The sequence below is a fragment of the Solanum pennellii genome, chromosome 1, assembly GCF_001406875.1.
Source record: "Solanum pennellii chromosome 1, SPENNV200".
NCBI classification, from domain to species: Eukaryota; Viridiplantae; Streptophyta; class Magnoliopsida; order Solanales; family Solanaceae; genus Solanum; species Solanum pennellii.
This window is the reverse complement of record NC_028637.1, coordinates 2,489,493-2,501,291: the sequence shown is the minus strand read 5'-3', so window position 1 is coordinate 2,501,291 and position 11,799 is coordinate 2,489,493. Positions and strand designations below refer to the sequence as shown.

General features: G+C 29.3%; 2 protein-coding genes across 2 annotated transcripts; one reads left to right on the top strand and one right to left on the bottom strand.

Annotated features, from left to right (window-relative positions):
* Positions 1–1,741: 1,741 nt before the first annotated feature.
* LOC107011408 (uncharacterized protein At4g14100) lies at positions 1,742–6,284 on the bottom strand. Its single transcript, XM_015210907.2, has 3 exons — positions 5,906–6,284; positions 4,161–4,412; positions 1,742–2,232 (listed from the first exon to the last, which is right to left on the bottom strand). The coding sequence occupies exons 1-3, from the start codon at positions 6,138–6,140 to the stop codon at positions 2,066–2,068; spliced, it is 654 nt and encodes a 217-aa protein (XP_015066393.1). The 5' UTR covers positions 6,141–6,284; the 3' UTR covers positions 1,742–2,065.
* Positions 6,285–9,180: 2,896 nt separating this feature from the next.
* LOC107007417 (40S ribosomal protein S27-2) lies at positions 9,181–11,582 on the top strand. Its single transcript, XM_015206040.2, has 4 exons — positions 9,181–9,330; positions 9,729–9,830; positions 9,950–9,978; positions 11,272–11,582. The coding sequence occupies exons 1-4, from the start codon at positions 9,328–9,330 to the stop codon at positions 11,396–11,398; spliced, it is 261 nt and encodes an 86-aa protein (XP_015061526.1). The 5' UTR covers positions 9,181–9,327; the 3' UTR covers positions 11,399–11,582.
* The last annotated feature ends 217 nt before the right edge of the window (positions 11,583–11,799 follow it).

Sequence of the window (11,799 nt, the reverse complement as noted above, 5' to 3'; positions counted from 1 at the left end):
ATTTCATTTTACGTAACGACTTATTTAGTGCGATTGTGTTGTTACTCTAATATTTTCTTTAAAAAAAAATCTTTACTTTTTTCTTTTATCAAATTTTTGTTGTTTGTTAAGTCTTTTCATTTTATCTTTACTTATTATTTACGATAATAGTTATGTTTATCTTTTACTCTATCTTTTCATAATAATTCTACTTTTTATCTTACTTTTCTAGTAAATTTGTTATTTCAATAATTGACGTATATAGGATATTATGTAATAATATAAAACGATACGATATTTAAATATTATATATATTAAAATAATATCATGAGATATTATAAAAAATGGTAGGCTGAAGGAAATATTTAGTTTGGTTCTGACTGAGAAAGGAATCATAAATCATTAAAGATTTGAAATGTCAGATCAAAATTAATTAGGCACTATATTACACAAGAAAACAGAAAAAATAATAATGGAAATATAATGACATATGTTCTGAGTCAAATTTTAATATAAGTATCAAATATCAAATTAAAAAAATAATATCATAGGAGAAGATTTATTTAACTTCAAGAATTACAAAGTATCAATGTGATTCTTTATTGATAAGAACAACGTTTACGTATACACAATCTTCTTCGAACTCTACTTACAAAATTTTATTGAAGATCAATTGATACTCACTCCATAGTCACATAAAGATCTTTACATACTTGTGAAGATTGTGATAATTATAATTTAAATTTACTCAGTTTGATTCATTATTTTTATAATTTCGAATTTATATTTGATTGCACGCTAATAAAATAAAAAAAAATCTTTAACATAAATAGAATGGTGATTCGAACGCATCATTTATTAGACATTAAAACCGAGAGGCATATTTAGAGAGAGTGTCGTGGATTCACGTAAACCCATACATCTGTCTAGAGCATATATAGCAGTGTTATTTTTTTAAAAAAGTATTTAAATATATATATGTATAAACTCACGTTTAATGTATCATATAATAATTCGATGATGATTGGTGCACCTCTCCAAGTGAGGATAAAAATCTAAATCTTATATCTATTTTGTCTTTTTGAGTAACAGCTTTTCAAGTGGTTATCGATCATAGATTTGGCGCTTCAACTAATATTTTGTTATTTTATCTTTAATCTTTCATAATTTTACAAGTGTGTAATATTGAAAATTCTTTACAAATTTAGGATTGTACAAAATTTATATGATTAAATCAAATGTGTATATTAAAATTTAAAACTAGTAGTATTATATAGTTTGGATCTGTAATTTTTATAATTTAATGGTTCATATTAACAACCTAAAAGTCAAATCAAACTAATCAAATTTATATGTAAGATGTATTTTTTTGTACTTGTGCACCCATCTTGTTTAAATTCTGAATACACCTCTGTTATAACCAAATGGGTGGTACCAATGGTGCACCCAGGATTTTCGTTCACGGGTTCGAAAAATAAAAGTATAAACGTGTAAATAAATTTTTCGAAATGGAATCCTTGAATTTTTTTTGGGTCTAAAACCACACTTTTAACACCTTATTTTTTAAAAAATAAAGCTAAAAAATGCTTGATATTCAAAGCTTACCACTAAGCCATCTATTTCTATTTGTTATTGAGGGGGTTCAAAATATATACGTTTACAGAAATACAGAAAATTTACCATATATATCGTGTATTTTTTTGTCGAGGGGGTTCGAGTGAACCCCCGGGTGGATATCAAAAATATTTGTACTTGCAACTTCTTTTAATCTCTTTCAACTATCCCTTTACTTTATTTCCCGCCGAATACACGACTGGTTATTATCTATGTTGCTCGAACTTTTCAAAAATGTTGTCACATATGTGCAAGATCCTCTAAAATTGTACAACTTTTGGAGGATCCGACATACCCCATCACCATTTATGAACAGTTCGAGCAACATAGGTTATTGCAATACACAACACTGATGGCATTAACTGTTTTTCAATACATAAGGAGATGAAACTGATGCAGAGGCAGCAAAACAAGGCAAATACTTTTACATTACTAAGAACATCTAGCTGAGCTATTTACATAAATTGCGCGGCTATATGAACTCTCTTAAAGTACCTTTCGAGCCAATTTCCAGAATATCGTTGTCTGATGCAGGGTGATCTTGAACCTGTTTTTTGTCGAAACAATATACAGGGGCTTGCCATTTTATGTCCTTGAGAACTGCTCCCACTTCGAAAGTCATTACGTGAAGAGACCTTCCTGCAACATTAAACTTGTTAATCCTACAACACGAGCATTATCTATAAGAGTATAGAAACAATGAGATTAATCGAAAAGGACTCAACTATCCAGAACACGTTAGGTAGCTGTACATACACGAAGAACTTCAGAAAGCTAGTTGAGCTTTATATGTCAGGATGTACATAGACTAGATCTTACGTTTAGCGTAAAAAGATCAGATTTCTTCAACTCAAGTTGGCCCTTGGTAGTTTCATCAAATGCAGATAGATATTATTGTGTCTGGTTATGCCTAGTGACTAATCCATACCGTTGTTCTGTTAGTTCATTTATAGCTGAATGAAGCTATGACTTTATGGGATTTGGTTACGAATACTAGAGCAGATTGAGTTGAGATTCAAGAAACATTTCATAAACTCGTGTTCTTACTTCTCGTAACAAGAACAAGGCTGATGTCTATATATGTGCAAAAATATGTTATCATTTCGAAAACAAAAAATGATATCGTTTGTACGGTAGCTGTGAGCAATGGCCCCCAGTAGCTTTTCAGCTAAATCCCAACTACAAGTTATAGCAAATTCACCAGCTAAACTTTAGCCACTTTTGATAGTCTTGGGAACAAACAAAACAGAGATAGAGAATATTAACGAACTCATACGCTCCACAAGCAAATTTAAGGGATATTCTAATACGTTTATGTTGATGTGCTAAACGACTAGAGTGAGGGTTATACAATCTGATCTCTCTATAACAGTCGTCCTCCGCAACAACATTTCATTATAACGACAGTTTGTTTTGAAATCAAATTTTCATCTTATGTTATATTATATGTTCTCTATAACATCATTTCACTATAACAGCCAAATAGTATCCAAACAAATGACGTTGTTATAGAGAGGTTCAACTTTAATATGTATGTGAATAAGAAAGGAGTAAGTTAATGTTTGATTCCAAGCAATTTTAAGTTATCCCCCAGCTTTCGTCGTTCCTTATTTTGTTGGTGGGGATGGGGAAGAATTGGACAGTTATCGTCTCTACTTGATAGGATGAAAAGAATGTAACAATATCACAACAAGACAAGTTTCAGTTGACGGACTACTTTTAGGGAAGCGTCTACTTCAGCGGAAGCAGTAACAGGAGCTGCATACATCTAGCCTAATAGAATAATTACTGCATAGTAGGAGGAAATAGAAGAACTAAGAATCATGAAAGCTCGAATTTTCAAATAATGTGATTGAACTTGTCGATGACCACAAACAACTTGATGAGTCTTAACGTTTACCCGAGTCCCTGAACATGCTGAACTTCATGATAACTCGATAGAAAAGCTTCAAACACCTCTCCATCCAAGGATTCATCAGAACTAACATTCCTCTATTTCAATTCATGTCTCTTACTTTTTAGTTTGTTTCACAACGTATGCCACTTTCTATCGGCAGTTACTCTTTAATTTCAATCTCCCACGTCATGTTTAAGACCATAAATTCAAAGGCTATTTAAATATATTTTTCACGTCTTTAGTTTAACACTACAAGATTTAAAAATCTCCTTCACTTTCTTAAACTTTGTGCCAAATCAAGGCCCAAAATGGAACAGAGAGAGTAGCAAACAAGCACTTACACCAATAAAGCCTCTTCCCAAAACGGAGAGAGTAGCAAAGAGGCAACTACACCTCCTTTATTTGGCGATTATTTCAATTTGGCGTTTATCAAATTTGTTCATTATTTCAACTTCAAACATGAAATATGGAATTCAAAGTTGAAAAATAGTTTTTAAGAGTTCTTCAAGTTTTCACTTATGAAACGTCGATTGTGTTCTTCTAATACAACCTCAAATGCCCTTTTTCAACCTAGCTTCATACTACATTCTTTTCAAATATCAAACGATTCATGTCCAAACGTCATAAAATGGAAGATTAAACAAAGAGGGGTGGAGGGGATGAAGAGTACCAGTATAGAAAACCCAATGGACGGGTCTCTTTGTGATGATGTCTTCATAATACCATATGAAATCCACCTTCTGCCATACATTACAGTGAAATCCATCGATGAACTGTTGACCAAGATAAGTAGCTCCGTCAAGCCAATTTGGTCGAAGAATACCAACATCAATCTGCGCTGCACTGCATTTCTTCTTATCATCGTCTAGAGTGTAGCGGAACACAGTGCCATTGTTCCATTCGAGATCATAGAGAAGCTCACCTACAGAAGCGAAGCTAGAATTTTGAATTAATTTCGAGGATCCTATAAAAGCAAGCATCTTGATAAATTATCCATACATAATACTCTCTTTATACCAATATATGTGATATATAGAAATATTACAACTTATAATACTTTTTATGTAGCTACTGAATATCCAGATTTTAATTAAGATATCAAAATGATCTTCAAAAGTTCAATATTGACTCTCGATAAGCAAAAAGTAACGAGATGGAGAGAGACATAGATATAAAATTTAACTTTAATCTATTGAATTATGTCAAATCCATAGACAAATGAGATGTAGTCTTTCATATCAGATTCATCTAAACCCAGACATATAAATACATACATTAAATTCCACTAAAATAATAAATATATTATATATGAACTAATAAATATAAAGATTTAACGCGTTGAATACTACTCTGTCTATATTAATTTATGTGACACAATTTCTTTTTTTAGTCCATTCCCCAAAAATGTCACATTTCTACATGTGGAAACAATTTAACTTCAAAGATGTAACGTGTTCAATACTACGCTGTCTATATAAATATAAAGATGTAGTCTTTCATATCAGATTCATCTAAAGCCAGTACTATTGGCGCAAACATATAAATACATACATTAAATTCCACTAAAATAATAAATATATTATATATGAACTAATAAATATAAAGATGTAACGCGTTTAATACTACTCTGTCTATATCAATTTATGTGACACAATTTCTTTTTTTAATCCGTTCCCCACACATTTCTATAGGTGGTAACAATTTAACTTCAAAATTACTTTTACTCTTAATAAAATAATTAATTTTTTCTAACAATTTTAATAAAATAATTTGCAATCACATAAATTATCAAAAAATATTTTAGACTACAAATTTTCCAAAATATATTTTTTTTTCCTTAAATTTTATGTCTAAATCAAATTATATCACATAAATTTAAATACTTAGGCTCGTTTGGTATGATGAATAACCATAAATAGTCATGAAACAAAAATGTAATAATGTCTTATCATTTTTTTAATTATTAATTACGAGATAAGTTATAAAAATATTAGTAATTAATACTCCATCCGTCCGGAATTATTTGTCATGTTGCGCTTTTCGAAAGTCAATTTGACTAATTTTCAAAGTTAAATTAGATCCCATTAATTTGATATTTTAAACAAAAAAATTAGATATTCTAAAACTATACGAAAACTACTATAAATTGTAATTTTTTGCATATTAAAATGATGAAAAATACATTTTAAAATATTAGTCAAAGATTTTATAATTTGACTCTAAAAATAGAAATCATGATAAACAATATCGAACGGAGGGGAGTACAAGAAAGATGGATAATAATATCGAGATTAATTATTCCGAGATAAAATGATAAAAATACCAACCTAACTTTTCTTCAACCCAAACAAGCCCTAAAAAATTGAACCCACAAAACTTAAAAAAAATTTAAATTCGTCTCCATCACCGACTTACCTAGCTGGTCTTGTATGATGTTGAAATTGCGGCCATTGGTCCAATCGTACCAGAGATCGATTAGGCTTAGAGATCCGCTGAAATTGACGAACAGCATCGAGTGGAATTGATGAGGCCATGGGGCCGGCGTTGGGTCTGAATCTGATTTTGCCGATGAGACATTGGAATAGTAAGAAATTAGTATTGCGGCAACAGCGAATAGTACAGTCGTCGGCGACACCGTACTCTTCTTCATACTCGACCTGAAATTGCGTCGAAATTTTGCAATGGCGGTTGTGAATTTGCTCTCTGTGGAGAAGATAAAGGCTCAAAGAAGGAGAAAAAATGTGTAGTTTTTAAGTGACACTCTCTTTGGATGGTTGTCAGTATAGGAAAAAAATAAACTATATAGCCTTTTAAATATAATAAATCGAAAATGATCGAAATTGTTCGTAAATTATGCGAAATAAATTATTTATATGCTTCATTATATTTTGATATCAAAAATGCTTCGCCATTATTTTAGATAGAAATATCATCAAGAGTTAACACCTTAAATTTTTATTGACTTGACAAGTCACGTGAGACTAATTCCTCGATCTAAATGTTGTCAACTAGACATCTAGTGGTGACACAAGTCGCCACAAAAGACCATAATATCGTCACTAAAAAATTTAACTGATTTTTAATATTAAATTATAATTTTGTATTTTTTTCTTCATTGTTTTTTAAAAATAACGTATAATATCGATCTAGAAGGAGTTTGAAGACATTATATGTGTTATTTTCATATCGTATGTAAAGGGATAAAATGTACAATGATGCATTAATGTAGTAGGAGATTTGAATCGAAAAAGAAATCTTGATGATTTTCGTAATAATATTGGATGTTTCAATATTGATAGTGCATGTTATTTATTTAGAAAATTAGGTTGCAACTGAAAAATATTTTTTTGGTGAAACAATATATTGTACCAGAGAATGATTGTTGCAGCTTTAGTTGCCACTAAAAATCACTCATAAACTTTAGTGGCAATATTTTAGAATTTTGTGGCAATTTTTACCGCCGCTAAAAATCTAGTTCTTTTGTAGTGAATCCAAGTTTACAACGCTTAGGTGAAGGGATTAGTTCCATGTGATTTGTCACGTCATTAAAAATTTGAATAGTTAACTCTTAAAGGTACTTATGGTCTATTAAAATAATAACATATATATTTTTATTCAGAAATATAATGAAAAGTAATTTTATATAATTGAGAGATATTTTAGATCTTTTTGTTGCCTATTAAAGAAAATAACACTAATACTTTAAAATATATAATCCATAAAATATTAAAGAAACTTTTATTAGATTGGCTTTTTATTTTATGGTATTGATTAATAGTTAAATTGATAATTTAATAAGATTAAATTTAAATTACATTTTAATTTGTAAATATGTAATAATTTCTTGAATAATTTACACATTATATTTTTTAAGTATTAGTATTACTTTCGGTAATAAGTCATACAAACTAGATTCGTTGTCTCTTTATTGTAATATCTTCTCTCTTTTTTGATAAATGATAATTGTAATAATAATAATAATTTATTATTATTACTATTATTATTTTCAATTTTAGATTTGTTTATGACAAAGAAAAACTATTGATGTTGTTCCTGCAGTTTATTATAAATGTAATTAATATGAATATAAATAATTTCATCTTAAGTGATCAATGTAAAACAAAATATCATATTCTCTTTTTGCTACTTTTTTCTTTAATTTAGTGAATGTCATGTAAATATTACAATATAAGTATCGGTTAAATCAAATATTAATTAATTAAAAATTAATCATAAATACTCTTATTGAATTAATTATGGAAGTAGCGTGCGTAAACTGAAAGTTTATAATAAATAAAATGAACCGAAGTGATCAATACTCAATATTATCTAACAATATATCATGTTGTGTTGTTTTGATAAATATTTTATTTTATCTAAATTTATATTATACAATTATTTAGTAAGTTGAAAAATACTTTTTTTATTTGACATATATTTGATTATATTTTTAATATTTTTATTCATATTAAGTCTTGTTTAGTTAGACCAAAAAAGTTCACAAACAATATAACCAAAGTGATAACTAACTAATCTATAAAAAGTCATTCAATATTGAGAAGTTAATTATATCAAAGATCAAATGTTATAATTGAAAATATATATAAGTTAAAATTCGTAAAAAGTAAGAATTTTATAATCTTTCATGTTCTTAATATATGTGACGATACCAAAATTTTAGTATTTAGATATTAAAAAATGATCACTCATAATTTTAATGAGGTATAAATTATTATGCGAATCGCGATTATATTATCTAGTGTTGATAGAAGACAAAGGGAAAACTCTCATCAAAGTGTTGCCTCTCTTATGACTTGGGACTGTTCAAAATCAAACAGAAAAAAAATTATTGATTTATAGTATTAGGTCATTGGTTTAGGTTCTTAACAGTTTGAAGTTTTTTATAAACAAGTTAACCGATAACTCGATAGTAAATTAAATAATTATAATTATATTATTTTGTATATAAAGTCCTTGACTTGGAGTTTAGTTTCCTATTTTACTTTTTGATTTTCTCAACACTTAGTTATTTTACAATGTAAAAATCTTTGTTTTTGAGCAAGATGTAACTTGTGAACTCATGTGCATGGTTCATTTGACTTGTCACCTTGTTTCTAAGTGATTTTTAATGTTTTTTTGTGTCAAATCTCAATGGTTGAACCGATAACATTTAATAACCGATAAGCCAATATCTTAATGATTCGATAGCAGTTTAACATCTCTACGAATTGATAACTACTAAAATCAAATCGATAAGCTTCAAAAGCGAACGGATTGATACGAAATCCTACCCATCCTTCTAATGCATTTTCAAGTTTAATTATTCTTTCCCTAACAATAGTTAAGTTAATACGATATACGATATCTTGTAAGAGAAGTCAAAGATAATTTCCTTTTATCAAATATTTTTAGTTGAATTTGTTGCACTTGATTTTTCTAATCTAATCTACATCTCTAATATAAAATTTTAAAACAATTAAACAAATATAAATTTAAATCAATTTTTTTTTCCCTAGAAATTTTTTGATTTTTTTTTATAAATTATTCTTGAGTTAATAAACAAAATAACAAAAGAAAGTAGATAAATATTAAAGGGAAGAATTTTGTGAATGGACAATCCTACCCTCGGATCCCTACTGAATCTCATAGACCTTAATAACGGCCAAGATTGAAATACTTCTACTAAATCCAACGGTTCATAACACTCCTAGTTCCCTTTATAAACTTCGCGAAAAAACCCTAGAAAAACCATACCGCTTCCACCGTCTTCATCTCAGCTGCCTCCGACGCTCTTCCTCCCTCGCTGCCGGCCGGAATTTCCTGTTAACCTCGCGAAAATGGTGAGTTTTTAGCTATGGCGATTCGAATTCCGTTCAAATGTTCTTTTTTTGGTATTAATTTAGTAACTGTTAAAAATTGGCGAAAAAATGGCGAGTTTTTAGTTATGGCGATTCGAGTTTTGTTCTTATTCTATTAACGCAATCTGTTAAAAGTTAGAGCAAAATCGGTGAGCTTCTAGCTATGGCGATTTGGAACTTGTTCTTATGTTCTGTATAAATGTAATCTGTTAAAGTTCGAGCTGAAATAGTGGATTTTTTAGCTGTAGAGATTTGGATTTTGTTCTAATGTGTTTTGTTATAACGTTATATATGAAAAACTGGAGATTTTTTAGCTATGGAGATTTGAATTTTGTTTAATGTTATTTGTATTAATGTGTGTAAAAATTGGATTTTGTAAGGTTCTTCCAAATGATGTTGACTTGTTGAACCCACCAGCTGAGCATGAGAAGAGAAAGCACAAGCTCAAGCGTTTGGTTCAATCTCCTAACTCTTTCTTCATGGTAAAGGAAAAAGTTTGTCAATGTATTTGTATATTCTTTTGAATTCATGTATTTGTGGTTTGTATTTATATATATAGTATTTGAAACTAATCTGTGATTTGTTTTGCTGTGTTGTTTAGGATGTGAAGTGCCAGGGTTGCTTCAACATGTAAGTTTTGTTTTGTTGTTCATTTATCTTACTTTGGTGCTTTTGACTTGAATTTAGTGATATTTAGAACAAAGTACTAATATTTGAAGTTGAGATATGGTTAATGCAGAAGTAAAGTTGATGAATTTAGTGATATTTAGAACGTAGTAGTATTTGAGATTGAAAAATGGTAGTATTTGAAAATTAAAGTTGATCAACTTAGTGATATTTTAGAACTTAGAAAAAGTAGAATATTTGAAGTTGAGATATGGTTAATGGAGAAGTAAAGTTGATGAATTTAGTGATATTTGGAACGTAATAGTGTTTGAGATTGAAGAATGATATTTCAAAATTGAAGTTTATCAACTTGGTGATATTTTAAAACTTAGAAAAAGTAGTATAGTTGAAGTTGAGATATGGTTAATGGAGAAGTAAAGTTGATGAATTTAGTGATATTTGGAACGTAGTAGTGTTTGAGATTGAAGAATGATATTTGAAAATTGAAGTAAGTTGATCAACTTGGTGATATTTTAAAACTTAGAAAAAGTAGTATAGTTGAAGTTGAGTTATGGTTAATGGAAAAGTAAAGTTGATGAATTTAGTGATATTTGGTAAGTAGTAGTATTTGAGATTGAAAAATGGTATTTGAAAATTAAAGTTGATCAATTTTAGTGATATTTTATAATTTAGAAAAAAGTAGTATATTTGAAGTTGAAATATAGTATATGGTGATTAAAGCTTGGAAAAAAGTATAGTTGAAGAATGGTTGATGATAAGTAAAGTTGATGAATTCATTAATATCCCATAATAAGTAGTATTTGAAGCTGGAAAACAAGTTAGGAGAACTCATCCTTGAAATTTATCCGAAAAATCATTCTAATTTATACAACCAAAGAATATTTAAAATGCTTTTTGTATAAAAGGAAACGATTTTCTCCAAACAGAGTTGGTAGTGTTTGATGAACCAGTTAGTTGACGTCTGTAGATATTATATAATTAACCAAGATAGTTGCTTACGGAAAGTAGATAGTATATGAACACGACCTGAATCTTTGAGGAAGGACCTGAGTTAGGTAGTGTTTGATGAACCAGTTAGTTGACGTCTGAAGAGATTATATATGAATTCTTCTGTTAAGCCAAGATAGTCGCCTACGGAAAGTAGAAAGTATATGAACACGAACTGAATCTTTGAGGTAAGGACCTGAGTTTGGTTCAGTTCCGATTTGACCTTCAATAACATATTTCATATTAGTTTCTGTCATACAAATATAACTAGGATCGCTTCTCAGTCTCTTTCTCTTTATATGTGTGCAGAACAACGGTGTTCAGCCACTCGCAGACTGTTGTGGTGTGCGGTAACTGCCAGACCGTCTTGTGCCAGCCTACTGGTGGGCGTGCTAGACTCACCGAGGGTTGTTCTTTCAGGAGAAAGGGAGATTAGAGAACAGAAGTGATAAAGTTAATATGGGTGACAAATTAAGTTTTGGTGTAATCCTGTTTTTGTTTTAGAACAAAGGATTTTGGATTTACAATGACTTGTTATGTTATGTTTTTCAATTAAATTGGGTTTCAATTCACTCTGGATTTTGAATTTATGCTATGTATTAGCTCTTTGTTGTGCCTCACTGTATTTTCCCCATCAATTTTCGAACTCCTTGTTTGTTATTTACTTGTTAGGAAATACGTCATTTCAAGTCGTAGATATTATCTTTTATGATTGAGGAATGCTTATCATTCGAGCAATCGAGCATTAATTTCACCATTTATTTTTATAAACGAGATATATACATCAAATTTCTAAAAAAAAATTCATTTTAGAAAATGTATTTTATTACAAGTACT

Excerpts from the sequence above, each read along its gene's own strand:
- LOC107007417 (XM_015206040.2), top strand. Across the intron at positions 9,831-9,949 it reads CTCCTAACTCTTTCTTCATG|GATGTGAAGTGCCAGGGTTG; the intron begins GTAAAGGAAAAA and ends TGTGTTGTTTAG. Across the intron at positions 9,979-11,271 it reads TGCCAGGGTTGCTTCAACAT|AACAACGGTGTTCAGCCACT; the intron begins GTAAGTTTTGTT and ends ATATGTGTGCAG.
- LOC107011408 (XM_015210907.2), bottom strand. The coding sequence starts at position 6,140 with ATGAAGAAGAGTACGGTGTCGCCGACGACTGTACTATTCGCTGTTGCC. Across the intron at positions 4,413-5,905 it reads CATCATACAAGACCAGCTAG|GTGAGCTTCTCTATGATCTC; the intron begins GTAAGTCGGTGA and ends TCGCTTCTGTAG. Across the intron at positions 2,233-4,160 it reads CCATTGGGTTTTCTATACTG|GAAGGTCTCTTCACGTAATG; the intron begins GTACTCTTCATC and ends TTAATGTTGCAG.